The sequence below is a fragment of the Anabrus simplex genome, chromosome 8 (genome assembly GCF_040414725.1).
Source record: "Anabrus simplex isolate iqAnaSimp1 chromosome 8, ASM4041472v1, whole genome shotgun sequence".
NCBI classification, from domain to species: domain Eukaryota; kingdom Metazoa; phylum Arthropoda; class Insecta; order Orthoptera; family Tettigoniidae; genus Anabrus; species Anabrus simplex.
The window spans coordinates 241,032,332-241,054,570 of record NC_090272.1 but is presented as its reverse complement, the minus strand read 5'-3'; the positions used below and the strand labels follow the sequence as shown (position 1 = coordinate 241,054,570).

General features: G+C 40.0%; 1 protein-coding gene across 1 annotated transcript in view; it reads right to left on the bottom strand.

Annotated features, from left to right (window-relative positions):
- Nucleotides 1-16,857, bottom strand: part of Nak (Numb-associated kinase) — a 330,611-nt gene extending 313,754 nt beyond the window's left edge. Inside the window, exon 1 of the mRNA XM_067152785.2 lies at nt 16,354-16,857. Coding sequence (XP_067008886.2) covers nt 16,354-16,480 — 127 coding nt within the window. The 5' untranslated portion in view covers nt 16,481-16,857. The remainder of the gene's footprint in view (nt 1-16,353) is intronic.
- Nucleotides 16,858-22,239: the final 5,382 nt, after the last annotated feature.

Sequence of the window (22,239 nt, the reverse complement as noted above, 5' to 3'; positions counted from 1 at the left end):
GCCGAGCCACGTGAAAATGGGTTAACAGAATTTAATGAAAATCGATATATAGAGTCGGGGAAAAAGAAGCTACAGTCTAAGCTATAAACAACTTTATTCATCCTGGATGAAATTGTAGTTTAGGGGAAGGTGCCTAAAATGTAATTTTTAAATACCAATGTTATTGGTCCTATCGAAAAGTACTATATAAAAAAAGTTATAGAGAATACAATTTCAGATCATTTTTCTCTTATTCAGTTTTACCGTACTGACTATGATAAGAGTGGTATTTCAGAGTCGGAAGAAAACCAAATGGGAAGGCCTATAATATCGAACAATGACATTACATCGACCATTGTTTATTGTGATGTTCTTTGTCTCTTATGCTGCCTCTCAACTCCGATAGATGGAATTACTGCTGCGTACAGAGTATAACAGCCTGGACTAAGGTCGAAACCGGTCCCATTTAAATAGGAATGTAATTACTGCATTTCCTTCTTTTAAGTATTGAATAGGTTGAACCTCCTTTTCAATTATTTAATTTTTTTGACTGAATATTGGCGGGAAATAGCCGGGGAGTTAGAAAACTTTCTTCTTTAGCATGCCATTCCTCTGGTTCATACATTTTCTTATACAGCTGGTACGTAACAAGCTGGTTCATCATAGTATTTCAGCTATTCGATCCCTACTCTGACGTGCTGTTTTGAATAAGCAGTGTGCATACTTAAGGCAGAGCCTCACTTAGTAGTAGTAGTAGTAGTAGTAGTAGTAGTAGTAGTAGTAGTATGGCCTGGTCTAGAACAACAATTTAGGCCTTTTCCAAATTATAGCACCACAATATTCACTAAATAACTCAAAATTCAACTCTGAAAAGAGCTGTTTCTTAAGAAAAGCTTCTTTATCTTCACATTTGAAGAGGTAGTTTCCTCTTCTGGCTTGGAGAAAAAATTTGCCTTCAAGTCAGATAGATTTTTCCGCCGCCAGTGTAGTGAATTGATATTTTCCGACTCATAGGGTACTCCTAGGAAACAGAATAGTAATTGGGCATAGTTTTTGCCCTGGGAGCCTCCACTATTCGACCCTCTCCCCACCGAAGAGTGTCCACGGATCACGGCTGCCTGCGGTTTGGTCATTCCAGGTCTAGAACTTTGGACTGTTAGATAGGCAGTGTAGTTCGGGTTCGTTAAAAGTGAAAAAATGTGTGGTGTTCCACTTGAATGAGTATTTCGTAATATGAAAGCATTGCTTTTAATTGCGCCATTCCTACTGATGTCACTGTATGATCATTTCAGTTGGGAAAACCGCTAAGACAGTCTTTCTGAGAACGTAAAAAGGCATTATAATGAAAACATCCCAACCTGATTGTGACTGATGGTATGAAATTGGGTCTACCATTACAGTGAAAATTCCGTCAGTCTTCATACTGTGTGAGAAAAGATGTTTGGGGACCTCCCGTTGCATTTCTAGGGTAACGTTAAGAGCTATACAATTTAAGACAATCTTGCTCACAACGTGTACACTACCTAACCTAGAATTCTGTATACAGCGTAGAATTCCGTAGCGAAGCACGGGTACATCAGCTAGTATATATATATATATACATAAGAATACTTTTAGGGGCAGGCTGATGGGTCCCTGGCAAGCATAAAGGAAGGATCTCTCCTCTTATGTACTTAAAGTATTGTTTCACATCATTTTTTAATAATTTTCACCTTCCTAAGAATGCAAACTAGCTATGTAAGTGTAACCAAATATTCATCAGATACATTCATAGGTCTAGGAGGTAAAAGAACTGCTTCTTTCACAGCTTAATTTGCCAGTTCGTTGCTCACAATCTCCATATTGCTTGGAAGCCATGCAAAGATAATTTTGGTGCCTGCATTGCATAACCTGACTAGGAGATCATGAATCTGTGGCACCAATGGGTGTTGTGGGAAACACAAATCAATGGACTGCAGAGAACTTAACAAGTTGGTACACATGAGAAAGTAGCCTCAATCATGCCTCAGCATAAACTGCAGAGCTCTGCAGTATAAATGCTAGAGATATACAAATATTTACCCTGAGATTAGAAATGAACAAGCATCCAACATTTTCTCCCATCTTAGACAAGGCACACATCCACATATCAGTGGGTGAAGTCCTCCAAATACCTCCGATGAACAGAGGCATCTGTGTTCACCTGCGTCCATAGAGTAGATTTACCTATATATTAGGTCATGGAACTAGCCGCAGAGGTATATCACTATAGCTAGGTAAACAAGTGATAAGGAAACTGCCATCTGGACAACAGCCCTAAATGTAGAACAATGACTGATTGGGGTCCGCTTAAGATACCTGTCGATACACACATCCAACTCATGACAAACTACCAATGTGGCACCCAGCCAGTTTTCGTACCTCTGATGGTATTGGGTATTAAAGAGGCGTGGCTAGTTTGGATGTTGTGGCATTATGAGACTCAAAAAATAACAGTGTTACTTATCTACCTTCCTCCCCATCTGATGTAATTCCAGTTGAGATAACAGAGTGCTGATCCTTTAGTTTCTCTATTTCTTCAAGTCAGGAGGAACAGTAATACTGCTATCAGGAATACTACAATATTCATAGAAGTGTATACTGTAATATAATCTTATTTTGCTTTACAATGCACCAACACTGATCTACGTTTTATGGCGATGATGGGATGGGAAATGGCTAGGAGTGGGAAGGAAGTGACCATGATGTTGATTAAGGCACCGCAGCAGAGAGTATAGAGATAAAGGCTCAGAGCAGGGTGATGCTCCTTTGTTATTACTTCAAGAGAGTGCTGATGGCGGTGATCCTCTCTTGTTGTTAGTTCACGAGAGTGCCAAGAGGAGCATCGTTAGCAGATACTAACTCTTGAAGGAAATTTATGTTTGTTGTGGGAGGGGCTAACACTTATTAGTTTGCACGTGTCCTGGCTAGAGGCTAATACCCATTGGTCTAACACGACAAGGATCCTTGGCAGAAAGCCTCTCGTTCTGGACTCAGATAAACATTATACTTCTTTTGTGGCATGCGGCAAGAATTTTCTTTGTATTCCTTTCGCGGACAGAAAGTGCCTTGTTTCCGCAGGGTAAATGATAAAATTATTCAAGACTAACGCCTTGAAGTCACATTCCCGTATTCTGATGATACAACAATATGTAGAAGTCAACTTGAACATGATAAGAACTTGGAGAAATTTCTAGCTGTTGCTGAAAAATACAATTTAACCTTGAATGGAAAGTAATGTGTATTTTCCATTAAAACTGAGAACTTGCTAGTGTACACACTTGAACACAAGACTACCAAACCTGATCCTAACTGTCTTTGACCTCTTATAGACCTAACTGTTCTTATCACTGTAAACGGATGCTGAGGTTTTCCGAAAAGGTTAGTCTTCTCTTGGTAAAACATCAGCTTCTCCTTTCGGAAAAAGCAATTTTAGCCTTCAAATTCTTAAGAATGATGTGGCTAAGACCACAGTCGCGACTTTGAGTCAAGAAGGACATCCCACAGTATTCTTCTCTCGGACATTAAACAAATCTGAACAATGACACTCGTCTATGCAAAAGGAAACCTACGCAGCTGTTGAGTCGTTACGTCACTGGCGACATTATTTAATTACATAGGCTATAAAATTAAAAGTTTAGTTTAACAGTTCCACTTTTTCAATACAAAATTTTTGTAATGCGGGCTACATTACAAATGAAACATTTATTTGGTACTAGTTTCGACCTAAGGTCACGGTCATCATCAGCCTTGTCTTGTGTTCAAAGTTGTGACTATTTCATCTTCAACTTTTAATTTTATAGCATCAAACCACAATGTTTCTGCGATATATGTACATTGTTTATGGACTATTTAATATGTTGTGCAATTCGTGTTCTTGGCTGTCATAGATTTACCAACAATTCTTTACTTAATACCTTAACACTCGAATGTGGGTTTGCCATAATGGACTATACAACTAGCTGATGTACCCGTGCTTTGCTACGGGATTCTCAGAAAGACAGACTTCGTGGTTTTCCTAACTGAATTCAACATAAGTCATTACAAAAACGTCAGTAGGAATGTAGCGATTAAAAGCAATGTTATCACATAAAACTCTCCACCAAATGAAAAACCACACATTTTCTCACTTTCAACAAACAGTACTACGGTGCCGATCTAACAGTCTAAAGTTCCAGAGCTGGAAGGACCACGCCGCAGACAGCCGTGAACACACCTCTGCCATTATTCCGTTATATGTACACTGCTCATTCCGATCAGTGCCTCAGAGTAGAGATTGAATTGCTCGAATGCTATGATGAACCAGTGTCTTACGTACCAGTACCGGTAGTATCAGAAAATTTATGAACCAGAGAAATGGCATTTATTTATTTATTTATTTATTCACAAAGCACAAGATACAGCTTCACTGAACAAATTTCACTTTTACTGTCAACAGACTATTTAACAAACGTAAACTTTCATAATAAAATTTAACAAACATAACAAAATATAACAAGATCAGGTACACAGCCTACTAATAACAACGGTCCAAATCGAAAACCATGAGAATGTCCATGTTCATAGCCAAGTCGTCGTGGGTCAAGATGACGGTATAATCCCTTCACATCAACTTATCTTTAAGAGACTATTTACACCCCTTGCAAATATGCTTTTATTTGATGCTATATCAAGCTCTTGTCTCCTATTAATATTGTTAAAGAGTGTTGGGAGGCGGATTAGGAAAGATTGTTGAAATATTGAGTGCTGAGTGTGGGGAATGTGGAGAAGGTCTTTGGTTCTGGTGCAGCGGGAAGGAACACGGAGAGAGAAGAGTGAGACAAGATGTTCTGAGCGGTAATGCCCATTAAAGATCCCCTGGAGGAAACTCAGGTCAGCTACCGGTCGCCTGATGTGCAGCGATGACATATTAATTGCCATTAATACCTGCTGCGTAGAGAGATTTCTGAGTTGGGGTTTCTGTTCCCTACAATTGCAGCAAAGAAGGACACTGCTCGGTCTAACTGCTTAGTATTGGAGGGGGAGGCTGTTGTCCAAATCGGAGAGCAGTAATTTAAGAGAGGTTGAATGATCGTGAGGAAGAAGTGACGAAGAGCAATGGGGTCAGAAATTTCTGTGAAGCGATAGAGAATGCCTAGTAATTTCATAGCCTTGGTTGTATATGTTTCTATGTGGGTCTTAAATTGTAATTTTGTATCAAATATTACAGCTAGGTCACATTGTTGCGTAACTACGGTGATGGGCTTGTCGAGTAGGTAATATGATGGAAAATTCTAAATTCCCATGGAGGGAATTAGATATTTTTCACCAATAGAGCATGTCAAAAATGTCAAAAACATATCAGATGTAAAGCTTTTCAGGCATTTGCTCTGTTAACCATATTCACCTGCATACACCTCAGCGGCAGTGGGTAGGGTCTGACACATCCCACTCTGATGAGTCTAGTGTCAGACCTAAGACAAAACGCTGGTAATAGAGCAAACGCCTGAAAAGCCTTACATCTGATATGTTTTTGACATACGTAATATGATGTCGGTAGAGGAGATTTACGTAGTGTTATCATCATGTGGCTGCATTTTTGTGGATTGGGGATAAGTTTCCAAGTACGGCACCAGTTCGAGAGGGCATTAACTGAGGTCTGAAGCAGAGCTGCATCTGCTGGATTCCTGATCTCCCTACATATCTTGCAGTCGTCAGCAAAGAGTAGGGTATTCGCTGTTTCGATGAGTTCGGATGGCAGATCATCCATAAACAAAGAAAACAGCAAGGGGGAAAGAGTACTGCCTTGTGGGACACCGGAGGTGACTGGTAACCATGAGGATGAAGTGCCTGATATTACCACTCTCTGCCAACGGTTATGTAGGAAGCCAGCAAGAAGGGTCAGAAGACTGCCATATATATTAAATCGTTCAAAGAGTTTATGGAGCAACAGAGTATGGTCTACAGAATCGAAAGCTTTCGAAATGTCTACATAGCAGAATATCCAGCTGTGATTTAGCTGCAATGGCATGTGATGCAAAGCTATGCAGAGTGGCCAGGTTTGTTAGACAAGAGCCACCTGGTAGAAAACCATGCTGCTTGGTTGAGATATACGGCAAAGTGAATGCGAGGAGACGCTGGTGTATAATTTTTTAAAAGATAAAGGATAGTGCAGGAAGAATAGAAATTGGTGGGCAAGATGAAACATTAAATTTGTTGCCTGATTTGAGAAGTGGAACAATATTTGCCTGTTTCCAGGTAATAGGAAAATAGCCCACAACGAAACATCTGTTAAATAATTTAGAAAGAGGGTCGCAAAGAGTACTGGCAGTATCTTTTTAGGAAAAGAGGACCTATAGTGTCAGCACCGGTAGCTTTGTTGGTACGAAGAGTTTGAAGAAGGTTATGAACTTCACTTGGTGTGGTAGTTATGCTTGATAGGGTTCTGTTTGAAGCTGTACCTACGGGAGGGAGTGGTTGGTTTTGTAAGGGAGGGGAGAAGTTGGAGAAGAAATACCTGTTGAACAGTTCATTGCGATCGGCACCGTCTGCTGTTGCATCGTTGTGGTACATGCCGACAGGAATCCAGTCCTTCTCCATGTGTTGATGAGACTCCAGTAGCACTTGGGATTGCTGCAGGCATTTTCAGTGATTGTGTCTATGTGTTTTGTAGTCTCTTCTGACCATAATCCTAGCGTGGTGGCGGACTTTAACGAAGGTATTGTGAGTGTGTGGGTTAGGGAAGTCCTTCCACAGGCGCCAAGCTCTCTTCGTATTAAATAGTATCAGTCTGGTCTCTTGTGATATCCATTGTTGATATTTGCTGGTAGTAGCCCATTGCGCAGGTAGGAGGTCTTTAATTGCAGCTTGCAGCCAGTCGTACAGCAGGCCAAAAGCTGATTTGATATCAGCTATTTCGAGCAGACTCCAGGGAAGGCATTCCAGGGCACGACACATTGTAGGCCAGTTAGCACGGCGCCAGATGTAGGTAGGGCGGTAGAACGTCCTGCTGTGAGGCTTTGAGGAGGGGTGGGGAAGGAGGAATGTGGCATCGAAAGAAGAAAGTTATCAACTCCCCAGCTACTTCCCGCCAATATTCAGGCAGGCTGTTACACTCAGTACGAACGGGAGAGTTGGCCGTGTAGTTAGGGGTGCGCAGTTGTGAGCTTGCATCCGGAGATAGTGGATTCGAACCCCACTGTTGGCAGCCCGTGTTTTCCCTTTTTCACACCAGGCAATTGCTGGGGCTGTACCTTAATTAAGGCCAAGGATGCTTCCTTCACACTCCTAGCCCTTTCCTATCCCATCGTCGCCATCGTTCGGTGCAACGTAAAAGAAATTTAACAAATAATCGGTAGGCAGCAGTAATCCTATCTATTGGAGATGAGTGGCAACAGAAGACACAAAACAGATCACAACAAACAACAGTCAATATAATGTTATTGTTGATAAATTTTATAAGCTTTCTATATTGTAGACCTTCACATTTAGTTTTCTTTCAACTCTGTGATATTAGGGCGTCTTATAAAATTATTTATAGCGTAGACTGTAGTTCCTTATTCTCCGACTTTACATACCGATTTTCGTTAAATTCTGTGTACCCATTTTCTCATGACTCGACGCTGATATGGACTTAGTAACAAAAAATAAGACAAACGATCGGAAATTATACTTATGTAGTATTTATCGATACGACCACTAATAACATAAATATTTGAGAATTCAATTTTAGGCCTTCCCCTAAACTACCAATTTTCTCAGCGTGAATACAATTATTTATACCCTAAATTATACCCGACTTTGCCTACCAATTTTCATTAAGATAAGAGAACTAATAACATAAATATCTGAGAATTAAAAGTTTAGACCTGCCCCTAAACTACCATTTCAATCAGCGTGAATACAATTATTTATGGCCTAAATTATAGCGACTTATTCCCCGACTTTGCATACTGAATTTTATTAAGATACGACCACTAATAACAAATATTTGAGAATTGCTTGTGGGATACTGTAGTCACGTCCTAGTTCGTGAACCATGGGCAACGGCTGAGTGGCCTAGTAAGTGGTCCTGAGAGTCGGGATACCAGTTGCTATGGAATGGGAGTGGGCATCTTGGACATATTCTGAGTCCTGGCCCTCCTTGTGCTCAGGCGGCTAGGACTATACAATCCACCGGTGGTCCATAACCCGTTAGAGGAGAGATCCTCACTTGGACTATGTGTAAGTAGGGTAGCATCCTGATTCATGAATCTACCGAGCTCAGAACATTTTAAGCAAGCCTCGGACCTATGGGAGTAACGGAGTCCCACTCCCATTTGACAGGCGAGGGACTCCTTGGAAACAACTTGACGAACGAAATAGAATTCGATGGGGAGCTATCAATATTAATGGGGCTTATGGAAGAAAGAAAGTAGAACTGGCTGAGTCAGCAAAGAGGATGCATCTGGATGTGCTAGGAGTAAGTGATATTCGGGTAAGGGGAGATAACGAGGAAGATATAGGAGATTATAAAGTGTACTTGACGGATGTTAGAAAGGGAAGGGCAGAGTCTGGGGTAGGGCTCTTTATCAGGAATACCATTGCCTGAACATAGTTTCTGTTAGGCACGTAAATGAGCGAATGTAGTGGGTAGATTTGTCATTTGGAGGAATTAGGACTAAAATTGTGTCCGTGTATTCACCATGTGAGGGTGCGGATGAGGATGAAGTTGACAAGTTTTATGACGCATTGAGTGACATCGTGGTCAGGGTCAACAGCAAGGATAGAATAGTGCTAATGGGCGATTTCAATGCGAGAGAAGGGAATAGAACTGAAGGATACAAAAGGGTGATTGGTAAATGTGGGGAAGATATGGAAGCTAATGGGAATGGGAAGCGTTTGCTGGACTTCTGTGCTAGTATGGGATTAGCTGTTACGAATACATTCTTCAAGCATAAGGCTATTCACCGCTACAAATGGGAGGCCAGGGGTACCAGATCCATAACAAACTAGGGCCTATATCTTAACAGACTTCGAATGTAGGAAATCTGTTAGGAATGTACGAGTTTTTCGCGGATTTTTCGATGATACAGACCACTATCTCATCTGTAGTGAACTAAGTATCTCTAGGCCTAGGGTAGAGAAAGTGAAATCTGTCTGCAAACGAATAAGGGTAGAAAATCTCCAGGACGAGAACATTAGACAGAAGTACATGGATATGATTAGTGAGAAGTTTCGAACAGTAGACAGTAAGCAGGTTCAGGATATAGAAAGTGAATGGATGGCATACAGGGATGCTGTAGTAGAAATAGCAAGGGAATGCCTAGAAACAACTGTGTGTAAAGATGGGAAAAGGCGAACATCTTGGTGGAATGATGAAGTGAGAGCAGCTTGTAAACGTAAAAAGAAGGCTTATCAGAAATGGCTCCAAACAAGGGCCGAGGCAGACAGGGAGTTGTACGTAGATGAAAGAAACAGAGCGAAACAAATAGTTGTTGAATCCAAAAAGAAGTCCTGGGAAGATTTTGGTAACAACCTGGAAAGGCTAGGTCAGGCAGCAGGGAAACCTTTCCGGACAGTAATAAAGAATCTTAGGAAGGGAGGGAAAAAGGAAATGAACAGTGTTTTGAGTAATTCAGGTGAACTCATAATAGAACCCAGGGAATCACCGGAGAGGTGGAGGGAATATTTTGAACATCTTCTCAATGTAAAAGGAAATCATCCTGGTGGTGTTGTGAACAGCCAAGCTCATGGGGAGGAGGAAAATGATGTTGGTGAAATTATGCTTGAGGAAGTGGAAAGGATGGTAAATAAAATCCATTGTCATAAGGCAGCAGGAATAGATGAAATTAGACCTGAAATGGTGAAGTATAGTGGGAAGGCAGGGATGAAATGGCTTCATAGAGTAGTAAAATTAGCATGGAGTGTTGGTAAGGTACCATCAGATTGGGCAAAAGCAGTAATTGCACTTATCTATAAGCAAGGGAACAGGAAGGATTGCAACAACTATCGAGGTATCTCATTGATTAGTATACCAGGCAAAGTATTCACTGGCATCTTGGAAGGGAGGGTGCGATCAGTCGTTGAGAGGAAGCTGGATGAAAACCAGTGTGGTTTCAGACCACAGAGAGGCTGTCAGGATCAGATTTTCAGTATGCACCAGGTAACTGAAAAATGCTACGAGAGGAATAGGCAGTTGTGTTTATGTTTTGTAGATCTAGAGAAAGCATATGACAGAGTACCGAGGGAAAAGATGTTCGCCATACTGGGGGACTATGGAATTAAAGGCAGATTATTAAAATCAATCAAAGGCATTTATGTTGACAATAGGGCTTCAGTGAGAATTGATGGTAGAATGAGTTCTTGGTTCAGGGTACTTACAGGGGTTAGACAAGGCTGTAATCATTCACCTTTGCTGTTCGTAGTTTACATGGATCATATGCTGAAAGGTATAAAATGGCAGGGAGGGATTCAATTAGGTGGAAATGTAGTAAGCAGTCTGGCCTATGCTGACGATTTGGTCTTAATGGCAGATTGTGCCAAAAGCCTACAGTCTAATATCTTGGAACTAGAAAATAGGTGCAATGAGTATGGTATCAAAATTAGCCTCTTGAAGACTAAATCGATGTCAGTAGGTAAGAAATTCAACAGAATTGAATGTCAGATTGGTGATACAAAGCTAGAACAGGTCGATAATTTCAAGTATTTAGGTTGTGTGTTCTCCCAGGATGGTAATATAGTAAGTGAGATTGAATCAAGGTGTCGTAAAGCTAATGCAGTGAGCTCGCAGCTGCGATCAACAGTATTCTGTAAGAAGGAAGTCGGCTCCCAGACGAAACTATCTTTACATCGGTCTGTTTTCAGACCAACTTTGCTTTACGGGAGCGAAAGCTGGGTGGACTCAGGATATCTTATTCATAAGTTATAAGTAACAGACATGAAAGTAGCAAGAATGATTGCTGGTACAAACAGGTGGAACAATGGCAGGAGGGTACTCGGAATGAGATAAAGGCTAATTTAGGAATGAACTCGATGGATGAAGCTGTACGCATAAACCGGCTTCGGTGGTGGGGTCATGTGAGGCGAATGGAGGATAGGTTACCTAGGAGAATAATGGACTCTGCTATGGAGGGTAAAAGAAGTAGAGGTAGACCAAGACGACGATGGTTAGACTCGGTTTCTAACGATTTAAAGATAAGAGGTATAGAACTAAATGAGGCCACAACACTAGTTGCAAATCGAGGATTGTGGCGACGTTTAGTAAATTCACAGAGGCTTGCAGACTGAACACTGAAAGACATAACAGTCTATAATGATAATGTATGTATGTATGTATGTATGTATGTATGTATGTAAATTTTAGGCCTTCCCCTAAACTACCATTTCACTCAGCGTGAATAAAATTATATATAGCCTAGATTATAGTGACTTATTCCCCAACTTTGCATACCAATTTCCATTAAATTATCATCAGCCGTTTTCCCGCGATACGTGTACATACATACAGACACAGAAATTACGGAAAATTATAAAAGTGCATTTCCTCGTTACTGTGGACACGACTGATACAGAAATACCATCTTTTTTTAAATTCGAAGCAATGTACAGACAAAACTCTTATATAGAGAGAGATTTTTCATTATTTTACGCCAAGCATTAACATTCAAAGGCCGTGATCATTACTGTCTACTGGTCATGGGTACGTATTGCAAGGTGCAAGTATATCTGCACAACCGTAGGTCAGCAATGTCTTTGAAGTTGAGCCAGAGGTAACTTAGTCCTGAAGCTTGTGGTAATGTGATGGGAAGGGCTCACAAAAAATGAACGGTGGTTGGTACGTGTGGATGGGTGACAGGTGGAAGAATTACCTTTGGCTGTAAGGCTGTTTTGTCGTCCGTTAGAAAAAAAAAAAAAAAAAAAAAAAAACAAGACATCACAGGCATATGCGTTTAGACTGTGCAGTTGAAGGTGTGCCTTTAAACTACTGTCCACAATCTGCTTTCACCTGAAAGTCAAGGGTTAATAGTTCTGTTTATTGTATAGACCTGATAGTTCAATTATTCTCTTTGTGTCTTGTAATGTTTGTTTTGATTAAGCCCTGTACATCACTTATTAAGGCCTATATTGTGTCAAGAGAGCTTGTACTCATGTCAAAGTGGAAGGCTCTTTACCACCACACTTAGGAAGGTAATAGACTGCATCATAACTGTGAATTAAGGGAATCTGTTAGGATGGTGCACACTGCTACCTGAGCTCCAGTGACCTATGTAAGGCAGAGATAGTAGTCTGTATCACAGAGAGAAAATCTTCAGGATGAGGAAAGTAAGAGAAAATACATTGGTAGGATAGACAGTTCCAAGGGATAGGCAATAAGCAGGTTCAGAAAAAAATAAAGAAAATGGGTGGCATACAGGAACATTCAGGCAGAAACAGCACAGAAAGGCCTACAAACAACAAACTGCATGATGGAGACAAGCAAACTCTTGGAGGAAATGATGAAATCAAGGCAATTTTTAATATGCAAAAGAAAGAAAAGTCAAAAATTACTCCAAGCAATAACTAATGTACAGGACAGTACACAGATAATACCAATATACATGGTCCGTTATTGGACATTATAAATTTTCCAGCTAACTCATTCCTGGTTACCAGCGTTTCGCCCTCGTGTGCTAGGTTGGGCTCATCAGTTGGTACCTAGCACACCTACATACCATGGTGGCCACTGCGTAGGCTACTTGGAGCCACCGGCAGTGCCAATGCACTATGAGAGACTTTGTCTCTTTACCAAAAATTGATGCCTGCTTGGCTATCATATGATATAGATTTTGATTCCCATAGGGTGCTAGGTACCAACTGACGAGCCCAACCTAGCACACGAGGGCGAAACGCTGGCAACCAGGAATCAGTTAGCTGGAAAATTTATAATGTCCAATAACGGACCATGTATATTGGTATCATAAATTTACACATTCGGGACAAATATTTCAGTTTCCCTATGGGAATCAAAATCTATATCAACAGTACACAGAGGAAAGATCATCATCTTCTTCATTTCCGATTTCCAGCTTCCCGGGTCGGGTTGTACTCCATCGCCGCCTGTCTCTCCACCACTCTTCTCCTTTTCAAAGTACATCTCCTGGTTTTCCTCCCCTCTCCTCTATGCACTCCCACATTAAATCTGTCTTCCTCTTTCGGGGTCTTCCTCGTGGTCACTTTCCTGTTAACTCCTTCGAAAAAACTTTTTCTGGCACTCTCTCTTCTGCCATTCTCATCATATGCCCATACCACTTTAGCTTTGTTGTTTCTATCCTGTCGTTTTCCTTATCTCTTCATTTCTAATTCTATCCTTTCTGGTGGTGCCCTCGATACCTCTTAGGAATTTCATCTCCGCTGCCTGTACTCTACTCTCCTCTCGTTTTGTTGTAGTCCACGAACCAGCTGCATAGGTTTATGTGTTCATAATAGGTTGAACATAATACTTTCTTACATTTCTTTGGGACATCTTGGTTCCACAAAATTCCCCTTACACTCTGGTAGAAGCTGTTTGCCTGTTGTATTCTTTTCCCAATTTCTTTGGTTGTCTTTACATCTTCTGTGATCACACTTCCCAAGTACTTGAAATTTTCAACCACTTCCAGAATGTTTCCATTCAATTTTATCTTTTCTCTTCCTTCCTTCCTTCCTTCCTTCCTTCCTTCCTTCCTTCCTTCCTTCCTTCCCCTTGTCATCACTATTGTTTTACTTTTCTCTGTGCTTACTTTCATCCCAAATTTTTCTATCTCTTGATTCCATACATCTACTTGTTTTTTGCACTTCCGTTTCATCCTCACCCCATATCACTATATCATCTGCAAACAACATGGCTTTTGTTGCCTGTCTTCCCAACCTCTGTTTAATGTTCTTATGAATTTCGTCCATGATGATGAATAGTATGGGGGATAGTACACTTCCCTGTCAGAGACCAGCTTCAACTTTAAACTATTTTGTTTTTCTTATATTAGTCTTCACACTACTAACACAATTTTTGTACATAGCTTTTATCATTTGCACTTCCACTCTGTTAACTTGTTTTTACCTTAATGTGTCCCATACCAATTCTCTGGGCACACTGTCATACGATTTCTCAATGTCAATAAATGTCATCACTATGTCTTTTCCAAACTCCCATCTTTTCTCCATCACATGTCTTAATGTAAAGATCAGGTCAAACAATCTGTCTTTCCTAAAACCATAATCTTCTTCTTTTATTTCTCCTACAGAGAAGGCGTTCAGTCTGCAAGTTCCTGCGAATTAAACAAGCGGCTCCACTATCATCTATCTTAACTACCTCTGTGGTTTCATTTTGTTCCGCACCTCTTATCTTTAAATCATAAAAAACCGTGTCCAGCCATTGTCACCCACTGGTGCTGTCACTAGTCAGACCTAACCAAACCAGGGCAATGATCTTTTCACTAGGCTGGTCTTGTCACTAGTTCCTACGTCGGCAACCTTGTGTACAGTACGCGAAACTTTTAGTGATACTTTGGTTCCCTAGTGTTGAATCAGTACACCTCATTTTTCTTCGAGACTCGTATCGGCAACCTCTGACACAAAAAGTATGAAACCATTATGCATCACCATGAGACATCTGGCGGTATAATTGCAACACTGTTAAGTACTGTAGTTATTTACACAGCAAAGTATATATAAGGTACATCTCAGAAACAACCTAGATCTCATACACAGAAACGATGGTTTAGAAAATTCATACTGATTGTTCATACTACTGATTCAATTCAGATTTCATTTCCATTTAGTTGGTAGTATTACCGAAACTGGGGTAGCTCCCTCCTTACTCCTCACCCCCGTAAAACGAAGTATCACTAAAAGTTTCATAGACTATAGTGCACTGTGGTGACATCCGAGCCATGTCATGTTGTATCTTAAATCTATCTTCCGCGAAGGGTCAAGAGAAACTTTACCAGCTTCGGTGGTGGGGTAGTTAGGCGAATGGAGGAGGACAGGGTACATAGGAGAATAATGAAGGCCTACTTGACCATGGAGGCTCAGAGAAGTAGATGGAGACCAAGGCAACGGGAGGAAGCAAAGGGGGTCTGGGGGTGTAATCCTCCAGATTAGAGCTGTGATGAGGCCAACAGACCTCTAGTATCCCTGGAGTCCTGCTAAAATGTGACAAAAAGTAAGGTTACGAGAGTACGCCATGACAATTTGAAAATGCGGTTTTATTTTCAACACAGGTGGCAGCCTTGTGGGAACACTTGATGCGAGCTCTATCGGAGTCAATAAAAAAACTTGTTTTCATGACAGCTGACCCAAGCCAGCCAATAGCAATACAGAAAATGGTCACAAATCTCACATTTACACACCTTAAGTTTTTTATTCTCCTATATAAAGGAAGAACCTTTCCTCTATTGTCACTTCCAGTATCATGTTACGTCAATTATATATGCTTTTTCACCTGCGAAGGGTCAGCGGAACGACCACTCCAAATCAAACTGCCTTTATCTCCTCATTTTGAGCATCCTCCTGCCATTGTTCCCTACTATTTGTAACAGCATATTGATATTGATTTAAACTGTAAACGGAAATGAATAGAAATGTCATTTCAAAAATAAAAATATTTCTGGGGGTAATCTCAACAGTGTTGTTGAGTAATTTTGATGTCTGTCTGGTATTGAGCTCCTGTTGAAAGGCTCTTTTCTATTATGATCAAAGTACAGTCTGAAGAAATTAGGTAAAATGTTAAAACCTACAGTTAAAGGTTTAATGATCTTAAAAAAAAAAAAAAAAAAAAAATATATTGGACTTATATGTGGTGAATTTTGTGACAAAATTAAGAATGTTGAACCATTTCTAAACAAAGTCAGGGTACTCAAATATATTAATGGGTTTCAAACACATTCGCACAACCAGTTTTCTGCAGTAAGTTTGTTTCCTATGTATTAAAATATGTACCTGTTTTGTAGTATATGAGCACACTTAATGCTCTATTAATATTATTATAACAGAAAAAATTAGGGTATGATAGAGAGTAACCTTTCGTCAAGGAGACACTGTGGTGAAAAGCCAGGACCGCAAAGTGAGTGACAATATGACGTACGTAGGTCTAACGTTATGGTATAATTGAAGCATAGAAAGGGGTAGTGGGCTATGTCAACGTTTTTATAAAGTTGTCCTGATTAGAGAAGAAAATGTTTTGGTAACTCTCTTATGTAACTGAAATGAAACGAACAGCACTCACAAATCGCTCAAATAGTACTTCACATTTGAAAAAATAATTACAGTAACTATCTTCTGAAAGTCACTGGTCGTCAGATACTAAAAATTTACGAATGTCACTTTCATATTCGTGCAAACTAAATTCGGACAATTTTAAGAAAAATAACAATAACCTACCTTCTGCCAATACATCTTCCACAGTGACAGTTACTCGTCCAACCACAAATACTTTTCCGACATAACTATTCGGCTCTTTCGCCGTATTGTCGATTTTTGTTTCTATTTTCGAGAAGAGTTTCTTCATGTTGAGAGGTTATATTTCAAAAAGATACTTATTGACCTCAAAGCTTTGTTAACAGCAAAACCTGTGCGAACACACTAGTGCGTGCTTCTCTACATAACAATGTAGAGCCCGTCATTAAGACGGACAGTGCCTTATTTCCTATCAAACGAAATAAACTGCCGCAGTAATGTGACATTCAACTAAGTAGACATTTCTGGTATGCAGCACCATTAACTCTCATCGGCTCATGGGATATACATTGTAGGGGACAGGTTTTTAAAAAAGGGCTTTGAAAATCTACAGTCCAGCTTCAGTCTCTAAAATGCTCGGAAAGAAACTGTCGCAATGCCCTACGTTTCTTCATTTTAATTTCGTTACAGATGTATTCAACACAAATACAAAATTATCCACTATGCATGCAAGATGGCTACTTCCTGATACGTCATTAAAACCGGAACCGGATATATTTATATAATACGTTGATATATTTTTCTTACATTTATTGCAGAAATATAACGTTAAGAGCGAAGTAATTAACGATCAGAAAGGAGAATTATATAACGAAGCTATTCTGAAAATCAACTAAACAGAAGATCTCTGATGACTCGTAGTAAAAAAAAAAAATTGTAATCCATGCATTATCAGAAGAGATGAATTAAAATGACAATGTTAACTACCTCTGTCAGGGACTTCCATTCATAAACCGAGAGCCATTCTTCAAAATATTTATGAGTATCATTAACGCTTAGTCCATTCTACCATCTACGTGATTAACATACGGTTAAATAAATAAGTCCACAACTCTTGAGATTAGGAACAGTCAAAAAATTAAAAATCTGTTTCAAATAATTGCAGTAAGCACTTTTTTTTTTTTTAGAAGTAAGTAAAGATTGTTGGTTACAAGGATTACGTCCAGGTAGGTGAGATGACTAGGCAAATATTAAAAAGAAAGTATTGAAATTTAGCTAACTACGACAACAAGACAATTAGAGCTACCAGACGTCCTCTTTTCCCGGACAAGCCATGTTTTAGGATCCTTTCTTTCGTCCGGATTGTTGTTTTTTTTTTTTTTTCGAACAATTCCTCTTTTCACCTTTTAAAGAAAAGGATTCAACGTTAAATTTACATTTCATACACGAAATAAACAGTTCATGTTACAGCAACGCCCTCTGCAACTACAAGCCACACGTAAAAAAATTGGCAATGTCGCACTGCTGTCAAACGGTAGACTGACGGGGTGACGAGTTCACGGTGGTAGTGACAAACATAAACACGACCGGTTCACTGGCTAAATGTCACAGAAAATACAGTCCATTACGAAAAATAAACACGTACACAAACATCACTAGAAATAGACAAACTGTAGTATAAATATGCTGTCAATTTCACGTAAGTTAATAATTACACTTTACCATAAAATTCCAGGGCGGAAAGTTTAGGTACTTTTCTTGCTGTTTAGTTAATTTCCGTCGCTTACGCTCTCTGAAAAGTTGTTCAATATTATGCTTCCAAACTTACTGACCGGTTTGGATATCAGTTACTTCATTTTTTGTCCACAGGTGAATTCGTCAGTGTTGCTATACAGAGCACTTTTCTCTAAAGGTTGTAATGGTAGCCTAATCAGAATGTTCCGCATATAAGCTAGTTTCCAAAACCGATTCCTCAACTGTTCTGAGTTCATAATGCTCTGAAATGTAGATGCCACATGAATATAAGTACAAAAAAACCACGAGGCACTGTCAGACCTCCTCGCTGTAAATGATCAAAATATAAATCACCAATCTCAACCCTTTCCTTCCCTAAACATACCGATACGAAGTTCAGAATTCAGTAACCTGCAAACACTGTTGATACATAACCGGAAACAAAATGTATCTCTGAGCTGTCTGGGCGGTCTGGTAGGTATTAAAATAAATCGACATTTAGAAGATAAAACCACAAATATTCACTGACTATATTACACTACCAATGGAAGAGATTTCAGTTTGAAAGAAATGATTCAGAAGGTCATTAATCACCAATCAAATATTGTTTTCTTAGCATCCAGTATTTGTTGTTGTCTTCTCAGAATATCTTCTCTAAAGTTTAAAAAAAAACATTAGCACATGACCTAACCATGTTTACATTCCGTACAGCCAAAGTACACAGTTGCCAATTCTCACAATATCACAGCTTGTAGTTCTCCAAAGTCTTCCCAGCACAAACTTTGCAACATTTTCCTTACGCTACTATTTTCTCTGAAATCACACAAAACAAATCGAGCTCCCTTCCTTTGCAAACTTTCCAGTTCTCGAATAAAGAAATCCTAACGATGGTCACATACACTGAACCCATACTCAAAACAAATCGAAATTTCTTTATTTGCAAATATTAAATTTAAATTTCAAATTAACAAGAGAAGAAGAAAACTTTTATAGAATACAATATTACACAATTTACGCTAACAATTTTTCTATGAACACACAGCTCATCCTTAATAAATTTATATTGCTTACAAAATTCTACTTATGATATCTCCTGTACTTACAAACATAGTCAACGCATATACAGTATGTGAAATTACATCTAATAATACTGGTATAAGATTAAAATTTACATTGCATTAATTTACTTTTTTTGTCCATTTTGGAACCTAAGTAGCATAACGACCTGCTGCGTCTTAACCAGAGCCCCTTTTGCCACCACTTTTCAGAGTTCCTGAAGGGCCTCCACAACTACCGTAGCGGTCCCAGGGTCCTCGAAACCCCCACTGTACTTCACCCCTACAGGCAGTCCCCTACTTCGGCTGTCCAAACTCCTTAGACCAGGGGATGGAATTAATTTATTCACACACATTTTTTATTTACAATAACCTGCACTGGTCGAATGCCCTCTAACATTTCATTTATTTTCTCTGTTGCTGTTTATTCTCTTCTTGAATATCTGTACAGATTTTGGAAAAGGATCAAACACTACCCCTGTTAAACTATTCCTCTCTTTCACACCCTTCCCAATGAATGAAAATTTACCCCAATCGCTTCTGCTAAAATTCCTTCTAATTTTATACTTGTGGTCAGTCCTGCCGATATAATTCTTTTCCAAATGAAGCCTCTCACGGATATCTCCCCGTACTTCTTCTCCTGTATAGGCTCTATATAATCCTATAAGTCTAGTTTTCTCCCTTCTCTTGCTTAAAGTTTTCCACCCAAATTCCTTTAACATTTCTGATACACTACTCTTTCTCCTGAAATCCCCCGTTAAAAATCTTTCTGCTTTCCTCCGCACACTATCTATTTTTTTTATTAGGTATTCTTGGTGAGGATCCCAAACACTGTTTGCATATTCCAATAATGGACGAACCATACTTAAATAACTTTTCTCTTTTAATTCTTTGTTGCATCCTTTAAGTAGCCTCATTATGACATGTAACGATCTGTATGCTTTCCCAACAATGTCATCCACATGACCTTTCCAGTGCGAATTACTTACAAATCACACACCTAAGTATTTGCACTTGCCATCTTTTCGGATAACTACTCTAGTTGAGATCTTACCGGAAACTTACATACCCTCTCCTTTACATCGTTACTAAAACCCATAAATACCCTCATAACCATGTCCAGAGATCTGTACCCTTTATTTATAATACCGTTTACGTGATTATCACAATGAAGATCTTTACTATATAACAACTAGGCGGCTACGTACAGTGATTCTCATAAGGACATTTCACCCCATCAACGCAGTAATTAAATCTGAGAGAATCTGTTCTATTACTGAAACACACAACCTGCCGTTTAACGCTGTTTATCATCATACCATTGCCTGTTGTCCATTTCAAAATATTGTTGAAGTCTTTTTGCAGTTGGTCACAATCTTGTAATTTATTACCCTATACCTATAATATCATCCGGGAAAAGCCTTATCTCTGGTTCAAGTCTTTTAGTCACATAATGTATAGACACCGCGTGGTTCAGCCGCCCTTTCCAGTGTAGTTTTATGCAACCCAACTAAAGTGCGGCATGGTTATAAGGTGGCTACATCCCTCTATGGTACTCATGTCCAGAGCGCACATTTTGCACACGATTCTGGACCCTAATGACAGGTTATGTCATCCGCTCTCAATATATGACGCCTTCAAATCATGTAGCGACGTCCTTTGACCATGTAACTATGTTAATATGTCGTGCCTCATGACCGGATGAATCGAAGAGGGGAATCAATGCATAAAACAAGGTAACAGTGCAGTAATTAATGTTTCAAACACCGAACCGGATGGCGTATGTACTGTACCCTCGTCGTACTATCAGCATGTTCCCGGCAGTGTAGCGCAGCGGATGTGGTTAGGCGTTATCCTACTAATCGACGGAATGTGCCATTGGTGGTTCGAATACTGCATTATTAAATTACGTTTGCATTTTTATGTTGTTTGAATACGTAAACACAGGCCCACGTTTGCCACATTCAAAGAGTATAGCGACGCTGTTATTTATCTTGTGCCCTGTGCATACTCCACTTGTTAGGGCCTGAATGTACTGTAATCTCTACTGTCATTCGACAGGTTTTCCACAAAGGAATACGTTGATATGCTCATCATTTGTGGGGAAGGAAGACAAAACGCCTGCGAGGCACTACATCTGTACAAGGAACGGTATCCCAACAGGCGACACCCGGCTGCTAAGATATCTCGCAGTGTTGAAATACGCCCAACGAAAATAGGCGATTAATTCAAGCAGCCACCTGTCCGCGATAGGCCTGTTACATCGGGTGAAACGGAAGAGGCCGCTCTGGAGGCCGCTCTTAATAATACACACATAAATTCAAGGGCAACTTCACAACAGTGAAAAACAGCCAGCCGCCGGCCTGGCAAATACTGCATAAACATAAATTTCACCCATACCATCTTGAACTACACTAAGAGTTCCATGGGTGGGATTTCGAAGCTCGAATGGAATTCTGTCGGTGGCTATTAGGCAGGCTAGACGATGATGCAGCATTCGTATAGCACATCTTGTTCTTGGACCAATCGCGCTTCCACAATAATGGAAACGTCAATCGCCATAATATGCACTACTGGAGTCCGGACAAACCTCACTGGGTGCGACAGCCGGCCCGTGAAGTACTGAGGAGAGTGGATGTGAGGTGCGGAATCTTGGAGGTTGGCCTGATTGGACCTAATTTCTGAGGGCCATTGAACAGGCCCACGCTGCATGCACTTTCTGCGTCAGGAACTCCCACTGCTACTCACGATCGTTTGAGGATGTGGTTGCAACAGGATGTAGCTCGATCACATTCGACTTGACCCTTTCGTAACCTCCAGAACGAGGAACTGTCAGGGAAATGGACAGGACGAGGAGGCCCTGTTTCTTGGCCCACCAGATCACCGGATTTAGTAGTCTCTGTCGCTGCTCCTGGATGTTATTCTTAAAAAATCCCTTCGTCCACGATATAGAAAACTGAGTCAAGATAAAACAAGCCAGATACTAGAATACAACGGCCGGGTACTTTCCACTGACGGTGAAAAACCAGTTCCATTCAACGCGGAACAACTCCTCTTTTATCTACCCCGTAACTAGGTCAAGTATTTCCCATTTAAATGCAGGACTGGAAATAAATGAATTTGATGTCCTCGTAAAATCTGTTTACACCGGAAAGCTACTAAACATTGAATGACTATCTGGAACTGTTCTTCCCTCCGGAAATCGATAAATTAAAGCCATTCTCAAAAGTTTAACACCTTGAATAATTGAAATGAAGACTGAAATGAGGGGCATAATATGGTGGTTAATGGGGGTACACAA